This window comes from Patella vulgata, chromosome 9, assembly GCF_932274485.2.
Source record: "Patella vulgata chromosome 9, xgPatVulg1.2, whole genome shotgun sequence".
NCBI classification, from domain to species: domain Eukaryota; kingdom Metazoa; phylum Mollusca; class Gastropoda; family Patellidae; genus Patella; species Patella vulgata.
Genome location: NC_065887.2, coordinates 9346490 through 9364314, shown reverse-complemented (window position 1 = coordinate 9364314; position 17825 = coordinate 9346490). Strand labels below are relative to the sequence as shown.

The 17825-nt window shown below is 41.2% G+C and overlaps 2 protein-coding genes across 2 annotated transcripts; both read left to right on the top strand.

Annotated features, from left to right (window-relative positions):
• The first annotated feature begins 1981 nt into the window (after positions 1 to 1981).
• LOC126832617 (elastase-1) lies at positions 1982 to 9094 on the top strand. The gene is made up of 6 exons (XM_050563461.1): positions 1982 to 2061; positions 4343 to 4508; positions 6150 to 6243; positions 7587 to 7761; positions 8324 to 8475; positions 8939 to 9094. The coding sequence occupies exons 1-6, from the start codon at positions 2022 to 2024 to the stop codon at positions 9092 to 9094; spliced, it is 783 nt and encodes a 260-aa protein (XP_050419418.1). The 5' UTR covers positions 1982 to 2021.
• A 3460-nt stretch (positions 9095 to 12554) lies between these two features.
• On the top strand, positions 12555 to 17784 carry LOC126832616 (chymotrypsin-C-like). The gene is made up of 5 exons (XM_050563460.1): positions 12555 to 12594; positions 13215 to 13370; positions 15419 to 15570; positions 15823 to 15859; positions 17777 to 17784. The coding sequence occupies exons 1-5, from the start codon at positions 12555 to 12557 to the stop codon at positions 17782 to 17784; spliced, it is 393 nt and encodes a 130-aa protein (XP_050419417.1).
• Positions 17785 to 17825: the final 41 nt, after the last annotated feature.

The window sequence follows — 17825 nt, the reverse complement described above, 5'->3', positions numbered from 1 at the left end:
CAGTTTACATGGGATTCAAAAGCCAGAAATGGGGTTTGGATGGCCGACAGGTTAGCGCGTGCGCGTTGTATCATAAGGTATGTTATTGAGTCAACTGGCGGGTTTTCGATTGACCGATTGACGTGACAAGGAGTAGGGTGGATATCGTGCAATAAATTGGTGTTATATCCAACTATTATTAATATGGGAATTTGTAGCCATATATCATGTGTAGTTATGTATGCAGAAACTTAAATGTGAATTTTTTATGTGTGTAATAGTAATAAATTATAGACGTAATGCATGCAAACAATTGCTCATCCTTAATGCCATATGCCTTGTCACATAAAAAGGGACAATTTGTCGAGGCATTCTATAACGAGTTTTTTTTCTGAGAAATACAAAAAATAACCAAATAAAAGCCCAGAAAACAAACTCACGCGTAACTTACGGAAATGAAATGGGGTTTAACTTCTTACTGTTCTGCTCTTAAACTAGGCTACTGAAATTGGGCATACGCCATACAGCGTGCTATGAGGGCAATTTTGCCCGGGTAGCGGCACTACGGCCTACTCTTATATCGAATTCCAACTGCCAAGGGATCTTGTACGTGCACGCCATGTGTACACGGGACCTCGGTTTTTCGTACCAGCCGAATGACTAGACAGCTGTCCTTGCCAGGCCCTCGGTCCTGCATCACTGACAAGGGGTGAACCACGCTGGAAAATCTGGATAACTCGTAACTTACGGTGACAGTTTACAATTCGCTACCTTGCGAACATACATGAAAACCAGCTATAAATGTATATTTGTGAATTTCCAAGAGCATTAAAGCCCCCGGTAACTCTTGACGACGTCAGTAACCTTAAAAACATTTTCATGTCAAAAATTGATGTCAACTGTTCGTTTGATAACCAATCAGTTGGTGATTATTTTTAACACAAAGAAGGTCGATAGAACTGAATACGAAAATATTCTCAGAATTTTCGGCTGAACCATAATTAGACCTGCTATGGCTGCGATTACCCGGATATTGTGTGTCTTGGGATATCAGTATAATAGAAAAAAGAAATCCTCGAAGACTGTCCTCCTCGAGCGTGCGACGCCCGTTGCTTAAACGGCGAAACTCTTCCCCAATCGTCGACAGTAAACTGATTCTGCGAAGCACATAATAAGGCAATCAAACATCTTCGTATACGCCCATCGGGGATTGCAAGAATCGGGGTTTGCTTACATTCTATATAACAAGTGATACCACTTCTTGTTTTAGAGCAGGGTTTGATGGCCGAATGTATCATAAGGTCTGTCATTGAGTCAACTGGCGTGGTTTTCATTCCCCGGTTGTACGTGACAAGGAGTAGGGTCGCCTGTCCAACCTTGTGGGTTTTCTCCGGGTCCCCCGGTTTCCTCCCACTGCTAAAGAGCCCTACGCGCAAGCGAATTATTGAAATAAAATTGAACCATATGTTAGTGTCGAGTGGACGTTAAACCCCATCTCTCTCTCTCTCTCTCTCTCTCTCTCTCTCTCTCATGAGTATCAGTCATCAGATGTTTCAAACAGCGACACCGCCTCTGTAAAATTGGTAAAACAGAAGTACAATTGTTAATACAATAAATCGGCGATACTGGAAGAGACTCATCAAATCTCAAACATCAAGTTTATAGTTTATTCACTCACTAGCCATACCATTTAACCATAGTTAACCAGAACTAAATATGTATTTTAACATCGTTTATCTTCCTCGAATCGTGAGGTTGGGGGATTAGATGGGACCTTATAAATGGAATAACCTGGGATATCTCTTCTTCTAAATCTATAACTGTATGTAACCAGAACTTTAAAATGAAATCGATAAATAAAATGACAAGAGAATGGATTTTAAGTGGTTTGCAATTAACTCGAATTCATGCGAAGAACCATCTGCAAAGAATTTTTTTAAAAATTTTATGGGCATGGATAAGACAACACTTGTGAATTGGCAATTCGTATATAAATGCGAGCGTTACGAGTAAATCTACAGTAACGTAACCATATAGCAACAATGAAAGTGGTTCTAGCTGTCCTCCTTGTGGCTGCCGTGGGTAAGTACAACTGAAATTAATAGCTATACGTAAACATCTCCATCAAATGACAAATCATATTATGCCCGAGCTGATGATGGGCACACGCCATGTAGTGTACTACATGTATTTATTTTTTGATCAGTAGTGGAATACCGCGTTTTATCGGTGAAATAAAAGTGTTATTCCACTGGCTAGCAGTAGTCCATGTTGTTTTTACCTAAAATGATTGTAAAATCATAAAATAAATAGAACATTTGTCGTTTTGTCGTGAATAACATATTTTATTTCATCTCTAAGCAAGAAAACGTTTATATTTTCACTCATGCTACGCATTCGTGAAAATATAAGTTTTCTTGCTTCTCGATGAAATAAAATATGTTATTCACGACAAAACGACAAATATCGTCTATATAGTAGATAACAACGGTTTTCCAGGCTGTTATTCGAAAAAAACATCCCGAAGGTTTTATTTCCAATAACAAGCTTGGAAATAAGTTGTTATATGACCAACACATCGACACAAACTGTCGCCTAGTATCAACCGCAGCTTACCTTATGTACGTCAAATTCAGAGCATGTGATTATATGACACTATGCTGTGTCTGGGTAGGACTTTACGTCGTGATCAATAAGACTTCAAACTCTTTCTGTGTGTTGAAGGTATCTTTGTATGTTACAATGATATATTCTACAACATCGACACAGCAACTGTTCTTTAGATATTTTAACGTTAATCACGATTGAAACCTATGATGTCTACCCTGGCTATTTCGCCCAACCCTCTCCCGTGGAGAACGCACTGTTCTAAGTTATATCAAAAGGTTAGGGGCGTCAACTATCTGGTCGGATCCTTGACCATATATGGACAAGTGTTTCATTAGAGCACGCCGTTACGTCAACCCTAATTTTATGAAATTGGGCGGAGAAATAAATGGTGGTAGGAACTGTGAGTCCGTCTGAGGCGGTCGAAGGGATCCTGCAAGGGTAGCCTGCATAGTGTCACAATTATTGACGGTTGTAGTTATTTCAGTATCAACCCCTAATGACTTTACAGTAGATTGTTATGGGGAATAGTTTTACTTAAAACATTAAACATACATTATGCCAGAGCTAAATCTGCCTATTGCAGGTCTTTCTTTAGACCTGAAATGTTTTCTAAATTATTAATTAGACATTAATTAACCTATTCAGGCTATAATCAACTCTCGATGGCATCGGATTTCTCCGATATTAAATAGATTAGAACAGTTGAGCCATATTGTGATTTAAGCTAAAATGGAGGAGCGTGCTGTAAACCACACCAGCACGAGAGAGAGAGAGAGAGAGAGAGGGAGAGAGAGCGAGAGAGAGAGAGATGGGTTTAACGTTCACTCGACATAAACTAGATCATTTTTGGACTAACATATGGTTTAATTTTATTTCAATAATTCGCTTGCGCGTAGTGGTCTTTAGCAGTGGGGGGGGGGAACCGGACGACTCGTAGAAAACGTACGAGGTTGGACAGGCGACCCTATATACTCCTTGTCATGTATGATTGAATGAATTGGGGATTAACGTCCTACTACTCTGCTACTACTAGACTAATGAAGACGGGCATACGCCATACAGTGTGCTGTGAGGGAAATTTTGCCCGGACAGCTGTACTTCGGCCTTCACTTATATCCATTTCCAACTGCCAAGAGTTACGTGTACACGGGACCTCGGTTTCTCGTACCATCTGAACGACTAGACAGATGTCCTTGTCAGGCCCCCCGTCCTGCACCGTTGGACTTTCTCAGCCAACACCGGGAGCGAACCCGTGACCTCCTGACTAGCGAGCCAGCGTCTTAATCACTTAGCCATCGTGGCTCCCACATAGATTTCAGAATCCATAGTCCCGCCTAGAAATATGTAATTACCGTGTTGTATGGTTATAGTTAACTGTAGTCCGTAGCTAACAATAGTTAGCTAGCTTGTTAAATACCAATTTAACGACGGTTGGTACCAAACCAATCATGAATATAATTTAACAGAAGTGGGCCTTTTTATTGATAGTTTAAGGAGACCCATAGAGAAAAATAGAAATTTGAAATTAAAAATGTTATAAAAATGTATGCATTTTATCCGGAATTTTCTGATTCCAAAATAGGCTATATGAAATAAAATGGTTTTTAGTGTCTTTTTTTCTGCATCAACGTATTTGTAATAATGCAGATAATGTGACCAACAAAACATAGACTACACATTATTTGAAAGCTGTAAAATAATGCACAGGGCGGTAACTTGTTAGTTGTAACTTTACATTGATTTCCCTTTACAGCAGAAGCTCAAAATCAACGTATCGTAGGTGGTCAAGATGCTGAACCTCATAGTCACCCGTGGCAAGCGTCTCTTAGACGTCGAGATGGCAATAGCTGGTCACATATTTGTGGTGCTGTGATGATTAGCAGAAACTGGGCTCTAACTGCCGCTCACTGTATCGACTCGTAAGTAAAGACATATACTATATTTTTATTTTCAATGGGTTTCAGTTATGCACCCACATATACAGTAAGGGATTTATTGAATTGTAATTTATTAATGTTGACAAACTTTTATTGATATTACTGTACCTTTACAATATGATTTGTCTCCTGTATATTAAAGGGGTGGTGGTCACTGTAATACACATAAGTTAACAAAAATGAAATATAGAAAACAGTGATTTATAGATATTCCGGAATATATGGAACTAGAATGATTTTTTCAATGGCAGTCTTAATAATAAAAATCAATCCTATTTCGTTTTGTTTTTTATATTTCAAAATTTCGTTTTACTTGTCTTCACAACACTATGATCTTGACGAGTTCTTATATAACACGCGTTCTGGTTAAAGTGAGTGGCTAACTAATGAAACGGTCTGTTACGGCGAGTTATTTGTGTGCGATGCACGGAACTGTGGGTAAACCACTAGTCAAAACGTCAACGTTGATTGATTAATCAATATCTGACGTCATAGGGTCAAACGCCTCTTGTGTCTGGTACGACAGCTTCCACTAGAACCGGTCAGATCTTCATGTAGTGTAGGCCATCGAAAGTATAAAAAATACGAAACCAAATATAGATCTGTATTTTAATCAGATTGAATAAAAAAAAGCTAAATTCTCTGAGCGATTGTCAGTTAGTGAATAGGGGCCTCCCAAACTGCTAATTATTGTAGCCTGCAATATTGCTACACCTAAGTCGTTCGGAGAAATAGAGAATTAAGTCTTGATATACTCTTGGATTGTGGAAAAGTTGTCGCGTTGACGTATTCACATTTTTTGTACGTATCAATTTGGTCGATCCACCGTCGCCATTCAGTCACAACAGCCGTGTCAAATTTTTACACATTTATCATAAATGACATGAAAGGACTAAAATTTTGTTGCGAAGGTTGTATAATAATAATAACGTCCAAGCTGATACCTGGTGTAGGTTACAGAACCAATAGACGCAATTATGATACGCTATGTTACCTGACCGAGTGAAATTGGTCCATTCATGGTATTAAAATTATTTTATTAATACAAATAATGAAATTATAGCTAATATTTTAAACAAATTGGCAACTTCTTGTATTTTTGATTAAGAGTAGCTTCCCCTTTATTCGTATGTTGGGCCTGCGAGTTTTGAAGCATAAGTTTTATCTGGGAACATCTATTAATGTTATTAAAATCATTTTATTAATACAAATAATGAATTTATAACTAATATTTCAAACAAATTAGTATCTTGTTGTAATTTTGCTCGAGGTGTGCTCGAGTATCAGTCTGGAACGTCCCGAACTGATAGAATTGCAATCAAGTGATATAGAATTCAACCCTCTGCCAGTCTCAACAGCTGAGGTGTTGTAAATAGAATCGTGACGTATTTTAAGTAACAAATATGGTTCAATTGTCATGATTGATTGAGATATTTTTTATGCAGTCGGCACATGCGTTGTACTCCGAATTTCTCCTTTTCACTTGATTGCCACTATTTTTGGAATTGAGATAATTTACTCCCGGAACATTGTTTATAGTGGCGTGGGGTTTTGTTGTTGTTCGTCTGGGTAGATTGTGTAGGTGTAAGAGTTTGATGTATTAATTGATGATTCATTTAATAGGTCTGCTTCTGATCTTCAAGTAGTAGCTGGTGGCCACTTCTTGCAAACTCCCTCGCAATTTGAGAGAGCATCAGTTGCTTCACGAGTTATTCAGGTAAGGCGATCAATAATAATTACTAAATATTTTAATAAAACCCGGTAGAGTAAACCTTTGGACAACTTTGGGAATTATGTTTCCATTGTACAGGGTGACACAAAAAAAACGTTCATCAATAACAATCGAATAACTTCCGAAATTTTATTTAGATTAACACCAAAATTCAGCTACAGTAGGTTAAGTCTATGTAGCAGACATCTTCAAAGTTTCAAGTCTGTACCACAAAAACTCTTTGTTTAACTGGCGCTCAGAAAATGTGCTCTAAATGAGCTCCCCGGTGCTGCAAGCACATTTGGATCCGGCGGGCAAAGTTCTCGATGACCCTCCCACATTCTTCCCTTGGGGTCGCTTTTATTGCTGCTGTGATTGCTGCCTTCAGATCAGGTATAGTCGGGGGGTTGTTGCCATACACCCTGTCCTTAAGGTATCCCCACAGATAAAAATCTGGGGCGTTCAAGTCCGGTGAATGCGGCGACCACTCCGGGTCACACCTGCGGCTGATCAGTCGGTCAGGGAAACGCTGCTGTAGCCATGCCAATGATTCGTTTGAAGTGTGGAGGGTGGCACCATCCTGCTGGAACCACTGGAGGTCCCTGACGACCCCTCTTCGTCGACCAAGTTTAGGTGATGAACGCTTTTTTTGTGTCACCCGGTACATGTAGGGACGTTATGGGTGAATTCAGGTAGCTTCGAATCGCGTGATCGACTATCGTAAACAGAACACCGCACACCGAAATATCTTAACGACAACGTGAGGTAGAAGTCCATGATTTTGTTGGGTTTTTTTTAAATGCACAACTATACCTTTATGGGCTTCATGATTATCGAAAAATCATTTGGTTGTTTCTGCTTTATCAATTTGAACTATACCGCAGTTTAAATAGAACAGCGCTGTTGCACAAATTGGGGTCCCTAACTTCGTATTCAGTTTGCCCAAATGGGAGCCCCTAACTTCCTATTCGGTTTGCAAAGATGAAGACAAACTAAAAAAATAAACAGTGTATTATGCACATACGAATACTGGTACAAAGCGAGTATTTCATCAGATGGGATGGAGTCGGGGTGGAAGGGGGAAGGGTGCTTGGACAAGAGGTCATAAGTTTAGGAGTGGAAATCCTTTACTGTCGATTCCTGGACAAGGAGTTCAGTTCGGTTTTACTCCACAGGTAAATTGTCCCATTCTTAACAATCTAAGAAATATTTAACGGATATCATTTTCACCAGGACCAGTTTCTTTAGACTGGGGGTTAATATTTATGGCCTTTCAAAACAAATATAAATTTGACAGCATATGATATATCGCCGTCTTGATGATTTAACGGATATAAATTTCTTTTCAGCATCCAAGTTATGATCCAAACAGCATTGGCTATCCTAATGACATTGGTTTGGTTGAGCTTATAACACCCATAGATGAAAATGATGGCATTACATACGCCACTTTACCGCCAAATGATTCCAATGATTACAGTAATGTTGCAGAGTGTTATATTACTGGCTGGGGTCGAACTTATGGTAAGTACGATTATTACATTACACTGGTGGGTGAGAGAGAGAGGGCGAGAGAGAGAGAGGGGTGTAACGTCCACTCGTCAAAACTAGGTCATTTCGGGACTAACACGTTGTTCAATATCATTTCAATAATTCGCTTGGGCGTAGGGGTGTTTAGCGGTGGGAGGGACCCTGAAAAATCTCACGAGGTTGGACAGGCGACCCTACCCCTTGTTACGTACAACCGGGGAATCGACACCACGCCAGTTGACTGAATGACAGGCCTATGAACTAACGCGCACCCGTTAACACCACCACCACCACACCATGACAGACCTTGGGATACAGCGCACACGTGCTAACCATTCGGCCATCCAAACCCACTTGTACCGGTAAGCTGATACCGTTGACTGATGAAGCTAGCTGTTTTTGTAATGGCAAATTTTTGCCATTAAATCATATAAGTGGTCAGTATTCTAAACTAGTGTTTAGTATGTATAGAAAGTGTTTAGAAATTATACAGTTGTCATTAATTAGCAAGTGTGTAACTAGCTGTTACAGGTCTTCGTTTTTAACTCTTTTCCAGATGGAGGGCCATTACCTAATGCTCTTCAGGTAACCCGTACTAACATTATAACCAATTCCGCATGTCAGAGTGCTCTTGGTTTCACTGGATTCCTGGGAGTTCGATCCACCAATATCTGTGTTGATGGTTCTGGTAGCAGCTCCGCTTGTAACGTAAGTGTACCGTCCACTCAACACATACTAGGGCATGTTGTGTCTATAATAAGGTACACGTCCATTTCAATAATAGCGTAGGGATATTTAGCTGTAGTGGACACCGGAGGACAAGCAGAAAACCCACGAGGTTAGGCAGGCGACCAAAACCACGCCAACTGATACAATGACAGACCGTATCATGATCTACAGCGGCCACCCAACGCCCCTTATCGTAAAGAGAGAGAGCGAGAGAGAGAGAGAGAGAGAGAGAGAGAGATTAACGTCTTCTCGAAACTCGAGACTAACATATAGCTCAATTTTATTTCAATAATTCGCTAGGGCGGACGCGGAGAATCGAAACCACTCCACCTGACTCAATGAAAGACCTTATGATCAAACGCGCACGGGACCTCGGCTTTTCGTCCCATCCGAACGACTAGACAGCTGTCATTTCGTTACAAGTGTATTCATTTATTTCCAGGGTGACAGTGGTGGTCCAGCTGTTTGTAATGTTAATGGTGAAATGCACGTGGTAGGAGTCACCTCATGGGGATTAAGCGGATGTCCTGTCGGCACTCCATCCGTTTATACACGAAACAGCAAATATCTTAGCTGGATCAGGGGTTACACTGGTTGATTCAATCTTAAACTTCTATATAAATAAAAATATAGATCTTATATATTGTTTGTTTTTTGTTATACGATACTCACATTTTGAATTGATATAGCCTTTAATTTCGTACCAGAAAATGTTTTGACATATACCCTTTAATTTCGTACCAGAAAAAGTTTTGACAGTTTTGATATACCCATTATTTTCGTACCCGGAAATGTTTTGACAGTTTTGATATACCCATTAATTTCGTACCAGAAAATCTTTTGACAGTTTTGATATACCCATTATTTTCGTACCAGAAAAAAGTTTTGACAGTTTTGATATACCCATTATTTTCGTACGAGAAAATGTTTTGACATTTTTGATATACCCAATAATTTTGTACCAGAAAAAGGAAGTAAACACAATATTTGGTGGATTTTGTCTTTTGTTTTAGGGACTCTTTGTATTTGATTATCTCTTGGGGTGTATTATGTACAAGTCGTGTTCAAGAATATTCTCACCGAGTAAATTATGTTTTATCGTAAAGCGTCAAGTCGACACAGAGAAATAGGGTTTATTCCTGCATGTGGAATGTAACCCAGTGGAGTTTGGTTTTACAGCGCGAAGCCGGGTGAACGACCAGGATGCCCCCCCCCCCCCCTCCTTACATTTTATGATTACTGAACTCTGTGACCTGAAGCAGAAAGCCATTGTCCCGAACGTGAGCTCAATGACTTAACGATACATGGGAATTTAAACATTTGTCAGTCCCTCCTTTAAATACTTGAAGTCTCTATGTTAAGAATAATAATTGTTTTATTGTAGTCATTTAATATTAATAATGAACTACCATATGTTCGATCACATTAAAGGGAAGTTACATAGAGGGCAGTGACGTTTAACATCCACCCAAGACAAACTAGATCATTTTGGGAATAATATTTAAAATCTCACTGGAGAAAGAGAGAGAGATAGAGAGAGAGAGAGATGGAGTTTAACGTCCACTCGACACAAACTAGGTCATTTCGGAACTAACACATGGTTCAATTTATTTCAATAATTCGCTTGCGCGTAGGGGTCTTTAATAGGGGGAGGAAACCGGAGAACCCTGAGAAAACCCACGAGGATCGACAGGCGACCCTATTCCTTGTCACGTACACCGGGGAATCGAAACCCCGCCAGTTGACTCAATGACAGACCCTATGATACAGCGCGCGCGTGCCAACCATTCGGTCACCCCCCCCCCCCCACTCACCCTCACTCTCACTGGTTTGAAACATAGCACCTGATTCGCTGTAAAACAAAGCATTATAATCTACAATGCACGCGTTAGAACATTCAGCCCCCGTCTTCATTAGCCCAGCCGGAGCAGAACAGTAGGATGTTAAACCCCATTTCATACTGTATTTTGTATAAACCTACAAATATTCTCTATCTGCCAATCTATGCTGATCCTTATAGTTGCCTACGTCATCGTTCAGAAAAAAAGAGTGAATCAAAGTTGTACAGATACTTTTTTTTTCTCTCAATATCTAGTTTCTGGCAATGGATCAGGTTACTCGTATCTTTTGTTACACGATATATTTTCAAATCATGAGCTACTGTTGTAGTTCAGAAACTGACACTGATGATGCAGACTTATCAGCAACGCCATTTCCATTGCATTTAGTAAATGTTATTAACTTTGAAAGATATAGTGGCTCAGTGGATAAGACGCGGGCTCTCTAACCAGGAGGTCTTCGGTCGGCTCCCGGTGTTGGCCGAGGAATTGCCTTCTGATTTTCCGGCGCGGAATTCCCTTGTCAGTGGTGCAGGACAACGGTTCGGATGGTACGAAAAATCGAGGCCCTGTGTACACATTGACGTGCTTTAAAAGAACACTTCGCAGTTGGATTCGGAATAAGACTAGGCGCACCCCCCCCCCCCATCACCTTCATTAGCCCAGTCGGTGCAGAAAAGGTATAATGTTATACACCATTTCTTTCCATTTCGGGGGAGTTGGATGGCCGAATGGTTAGCACGCGCGCGCTGTATCACACGGTCTGTCATTTAGTCAACTGGCGGGGTTTCGATTCCCCGATTGTACATGACAAGGAGTAGGGTCGCCTGTCCAACCCCGTGGGTTTTCTCCGGGTCCTCCAGTTTCCTCTCACTACTAAAGACCCCTACGCGCAAGCGAATTATTGAAATAAAAATTGAAACATATGTTTATCCCAAAATGACCTGGTTTGTGTCGAGAGGACGTTAAACCCAATTTCTCTCTCTATCTCTCTCTCTCTCACTCTCTGTCTCTCTCTCTCACTCTCTCTCTCTCACTCTCTGTCTCTCTCTCTCTCCCTCTTTTCATTTCGATATAAACTTTAGATGTATTCGTAAATCTACATGTCTCATTAAATGTCCTTTACCATTTTATGATTTGGAGTACCAGTTTATTGATGGTTGGTAACTATATAAGATCATTGACTTGAGAACATAATCATCAGTAACACTAATGAAATCAATGATGAAGATTGTTCTATCTCTTCTCATTGTGGCTGCCATAGGTAAGATCGTTATTAATTATTAGATCGAATTTCAACAATCTTTATAAATTCGCAAATACGAAGAGGTATCGTAGTATATTTATTCATAAATGGTTTGTTAGTTTGAACTGTAATGGGAGCCACGGTGGCTAGGTGGGTAAGGCGCTGGCTCGCTAGCCCTGGAGGTCGGGTGTTCGATCCCTGCATTGGCCGAGAAAGTCCATCCCGATTTTCCGACGTGGTTTCCCCTTGTCAGTGATGCAGGACGGAGGGCCTGAGAAGGACAGCCGTCTAGTCCTTCGGATGAGACGAAAAACCGAGGTCCTGTGTAAACATTGGAATGCACGTAAAAGATCCCTTGGCAGTTGGAATTCGATATAAGAGTAGGCGATAGTGCGCTGCCCGGGCAAAATTTCCCTCATAGCCCGTCTTCATTAGCCCAGTATAGGAGCAGAACAGTAGGACGTTAAACCCCATTTCATTTCATTTCATTTTTTTTTAACTGTAATGTCAGAAGCCGGATGAATTGGATGGCTTGTAACCTCGTTGCAAATAGCCACCGACTTTATGGGTTGAATACAACATTTATAAACCTGTAACGGTAAATCTCGTTGATCTTTGGGGTATATTCTATGCCCGGAATAACTTGCGGTCTGAAAGTCGGGGCGGCTTTGGTTATATACAGGGAAATTTGGGGTTATTCTTCTGAAAGTTTTTCCATAAGAAAACATGATATAAGGTTTTTCATACGGGAATTCTGAGATATTCTCATCTTGCGTACATGTAAACATAGACGGTTTATAAGCAAGATAAAGTCCTCGCCTTCGGTTATGCTGGGGAAGAAAGACTTCAGAAACAACTCTCGAGAGAAAAACCTCGGCCTCTCGGGTTATTTTCTTCAGTCTTTCTTTCCAGAGCATATCCTCTGTCTCGTGCTTTATCCTACACGTAATAAACAGTGGTGACTGCGAGTAGAAATGACCGACGTCCTAGAAACTGTGTTGCGTCGAGCGTGGCGTAATACAGATAGTTCTGTCGCGATTTATTCTTTTGGACCGACGAGCGTCGGTTTGTTAAGAAGTAAATGTTACTTTACTGGTTCCGTGGTACGGTCGTTGTGATTGAGCACATGCTCTGGGAACAATATCTAAAGCCTAGCTCACATCCCACCGTACGTGTTGTGACAGGCACGGGTCGTAGGGTTTGGTAGCTAGCAGACCAGCTGCAAGAAACCGGGTGAAAATGTTAAATGTTATATGAGCAGGACCAAAAGTCTCTACGGCCAGTCTGCAATCTTCTACGGTGCCGAACACACGCAAGTGAAGCGTAAGTCTCACGCATGGATTTACTATAGCACGTACGGTGGGTTATGAACTAGGCTTGAGACTCTTGTGTCAAATACCGTGTGAAACCTCCTGCTTAGCAAATGTAAAAATCGCACAGTTCACAATGTTTGTTGATGCTAACCTTACGCCGCAACGACGCCAAACTCTGTTTCTCCGAACTGTTGCTGAAGAAGGGTCATTATTATTTTGAGATCCCATTGCTGAAGACCAAAGACGAAAGATACCAAAAACATATTGATTGAATGGCTCTGGGTGATATCTCATTTTAACTTCGCTTCTTTTTTCTTAAAGCCGAGGCTCAAAATCAACGAATCGTTGGTGGTCAAGATGCTGAACCCCATAGTCACCCGTGGCAAGCGTCTCTTAGACGTCGAGATGGCAATAGCTGGTCACATATTTGTGGTGCTGTTATGATTAACAGCAACTGGGCTCTAACCGCAGCACATTGTATTGACGCTGATGCGTAAGTAAAGGGAATCTTCACATAGTAAAACTCTATAAATTGATATTTACCTCGACATTGTAAAACTCTAGATTAATATTGTAACCCTTACCCAAACCCTAACCCACAGTTTCGTCAACAATCACGTGTCCTAACCTTATTTACATCTCAGCGACCTAGACGAAATCTGGGGGTAGCCTTAAGGAATAGATTTAGCTAACCACCAGAGCCTCGTCAGTTGTAGATGTTGGGATATTATAGCAAAGCTTTATTTGAAATACAAAGCATTTGAAATGGATTTTATCAGTGGTGTAGCCATAAGCAAGAATATTGATATGTCAAATCTTACACAAAACCATCCACTTGTCAGTCGAGACATATTTCTATATTTGCTAATATTTGATACCATAGGTCTGATATGCAGGTGGTTGCCGGTGGCCATTTTCTCCAAACACCCTCAGGATTCGAGAAAGCCTCACAACTTGTAAGAAAGATACAGGTGAGATAATAGTTCAGTTCTATAAGATTCCCAGAAACAGACAATATTCTTCTTCCTATATTCTTATTTGAGTAAGGGACTGGCTAGCTAATCAGGAGAACAAGGGTTCGATCACCGTGTCGGCCCAGAAAGTTCCCCATAACTTTTCAGCGTGGTTTCCCCTTGTCAGAGGGACAGCAACTAGTCGTTCGGATGGGACAAAAATCAGAGATCCCGTGAATGTAAAAAAACTCTGACTGCTGGAATTCAAATTAAGAGTAGGATCTAAGACACCGTGTGACAACGCCTTGACAAGGCTGTCGGCTTCCCGTACTGCTGCTACTGTGATGGGTCGACATGGTTTCATCAGTGCCGACTACACTACACTAGGCTATCGGCTTCCCGTGCTGCTCCTACTGTGATGGGTCGACATGGGTCCATCAGTACCGACTACACTTTGCAGGACTGCGTGCCTGACGTTGGACACTTCTGACTTAACGCCGTTGCTGACTTTGTTTTTTAACGCTTGCACCGGAGTTTCACAGTAGAGTAAAGTACAGTAATGGATGGTTGTTGCGTCGGTAAAGATATGTCATACCTAAAATCTCATTTCAGCCGCATTACGTTTCGCCAACACTTCCAGTCAAATCAGTGAAGCGCTTTCATTGCGTCTCAGTATATATTATGTTTTAATTTACTAAAAGGCCTCTCATCAAAATGTGTCTTAATGTGATAATAACTGGCACCAATATTGTCCTTTAATCTGGAAAATATATTAAAAATATTATTATTTGATATTTAGCTCAGCCATATAATGAAAATTGATTCAATACGTATTGCATCAACGTGTTTCTAGTCGGAGTTCATTCGGTTGTGTAGGGAAACGCGCCCCCTTCATGATTTAACAATATAAATTTGATTCCAGCATCCAAGTTACGACCCAAACAGCACTGGCTTTCCTAATGACATTGGTTTGGTTGAGCTTGTAACACCCATTGATGAAAATGATGGCATTACATACGCCACCTTACCACCAAATGATTCCAATGATTACAGTAGTGTCGCAGAGTGTTATATTACTGGTTGGGGTCGAACTTTTGGTAAGTACAATAATTACTGTAAAATCCCTGAATGTTTTATTACTAACAGAGGTCGAACATCTAGGCAAGTACAGTGATTACAGTAGGAACATTACTAATACACGCTATTGTATAAATCACCGTCCGGGATCCTAATCATGAATCGATTACAGGACATCCTAATTATCATGGAAACAGATATTTGTCAATGCACTCAATTTGCAAGTAAATGTATCTTCTATGACAAATCTGAAAATATTCACGTTATGGCCAAAAAGGCTTATAAATCACTTTTTATTTCCTGATTCCTGATTATTTAGTTATCAATTGAAAATAAGCTTTGTGGTTACTCGTAATTCGGGACCTCTTTAAGCAAGTTAAGAAAAGAGCAAAGTAATATGCTTATATTCCGGAAGTAGCTCAGATAAAGGGATATGCTTCTTTTTATAAATTGATTCTACATTTAATTCTCTGACATTGTAACTTTTTTTTCCAGATGGAGGACCATTACCTAATGCTCTTCAGGTAACCTCTACTAACGTTATCACCAATTCCGCATGTCAAAGTGCTCTTGGTTTCACTGGATTCCTGGGAGTTCGAAATACCAATATCTGTGTTGATGGTTCTGGTAGCAGCTCCGCTTGTAACGTAAGTTGAATTTGGTTTTCACAATGGTCATGTGTTCTCTGTTTGGCAGGGCCGTAACTAGCTCAGAGCAACGAGGGGGCCGGGAAGTGTTCTCGGGGGTGCATTTAATATTTACAGTCAATATATATGGTCGAAAAATTTTTCACGAGGGGGGGGGGGCGAAGCACCCCCTTCGGCCCCCTCCCTCCCCTAGTTACGGGCCTGCTGCTTGGGAGGATTCGTAAATAATTACATTTATTCATCTATTTCCAGGGTGACAGTGGTGGACCAGCTGTTTGTAATGTTAATGGTGAAATGGTTGTAGTAGGAGTCACCTCATGGGGATTAAGCGGATGTCCTGTAGGCACTCCATCCGTTTATACACGAAACAGCAAATATCTTAGCTGGATCTACGGTTACACTGGTTGATTCTGTGGTTTTAAAACTGGAATCCCCGATCATGTCAAATAAATAATATTGAATACAATTTTTGATAATTTGTTTTGTTCTGGATAATAAATTCTACCCTGGAAACATATCGAAGGTTTCGCGGGAGAAGGAGGGGGCGGGGTCTCTAGGCCTGGGTTGCGATCGCAAAAACTGAATGCCACTTCTCAGCTCACCATAGCTAACAATCTTATACTTTGCATTTAATCTCTGAGCTGGTGTTCTTTAGTGGGTAAGTGGCTAAGTGGGTAAGACGCTGGCTAGTCAGGACGTCGCGGGTTCGCTCCCAGTGTGAGCCGACAAAGTTCATCGGGATTCTCCAGCGTGGTTTCCCCTTGTCAGTGGTGCAGGATGGAGCGTATGACAAGGGCAGCTGTCTAGTCGTTCGGATGGGACGAAAAACCGAGGTCGTGTGTACACATTACGTTCACGTAAAAAAATCTCATAGCACCGTATGGCGCATGCTCCTCTTCATTAGCCCAGTCGGAGCAGAACAGTAGGTAGTTTAACCCCATTTCATTTCATTTCATTTCATATGTCCAAACAAAACAAATGTTTTCAGAGGTGGTATCAGATACTCTATAAAGAGCCAGCTTATCACATGACATCCATCACTTGGTATAAAGCAGCATCGGTACCAAAGACCCCCAAAATGAAATGAAATGACATGGGTTTTAACAGTGTGCTATGCGGGAAATTTGGCCCGGGCAGCAACGTTTTTGCCTACTCTTATATCGAATTCCAAATGTCAGGGATTTTTCACGTTAAACTTTCTCCGCCAAAACCGGGATCTCTAGGTAAACGACGCAACGCCCTACTCACCGAGCCTCGGTACGGCCTATGCATACATAATAATGAAGGACAGAGCTTTACCGCCGTATTATATAAAAAAGACTATTCTCATCCAGCGTACACATTGTCGTACACGTAAAATAAAATGGAATGGGGTTTAACGTCCTTCTGTTCTGCTTGTGTGCTATGAGGAAAATTTGCCCGAGCAGCGGTCGTACGGCCTACTCTTATATCGAAGTCCAACTGTCAAGGGATCTTTTACGTGCACGCCAATGTGTACCCGGGACCTCGGTTTTTTTCGTCTCATCCAAGGGACTAGACAGCTGTCCCTGTCAGGCCCCCTGTTTTTCACCACTGACAAGGGGTAATCACGCCGGAAAATGTACACGTAAAAGAACACTATAGGCAGTTGGAATTCGATATAAGAGTAGACCGTAAAGCCAGCACTGCCCGGGCACAATTTCCTTCATAGCACACTGATTAGTGTACGCCCGTCATCATCAGCCCCTTCTGAACAGACCAATGGGACGTTACACCCCATTTAATTCCCGTTCTTATTCACTGACCTGGGGGGGGGGGGCACCGAATGGTTAGCACGTGCGCGCGTTATCATAAGGTCTATCATTGAGTCAACTGGCGTGGTTTCGAATCCCCGGTTGTAGGTGACAAGGAATAGGGTTGCCTGTCCAATCTCGTGGGTTTTCTCCGGGTCCCCTGGTTTTCTCCCACTGCTAAAGACCCCTACACGCAAGCGAATTATTGAAATAAAATTAAAACCATGTTATTCCCGAAATGACCTAGTGTGTGTCGAGTGGACGATAAACCCCATTCTCTCTCTCTCTCTCTCTCTCTCTCTCTCTCACTGACATGGCTCATTAAAGGATGATATCACGTGATATTTGTAAATGTTTATATCGGTTGTCAAGTATTGAATGACGGTTTTATATCGATTGGGAGTTATATTCATGATATATCCTGTTCGATTCAGGTCAGTAAACACAGTGTATGTTCATATACGTGTAGCATGATATTAACTT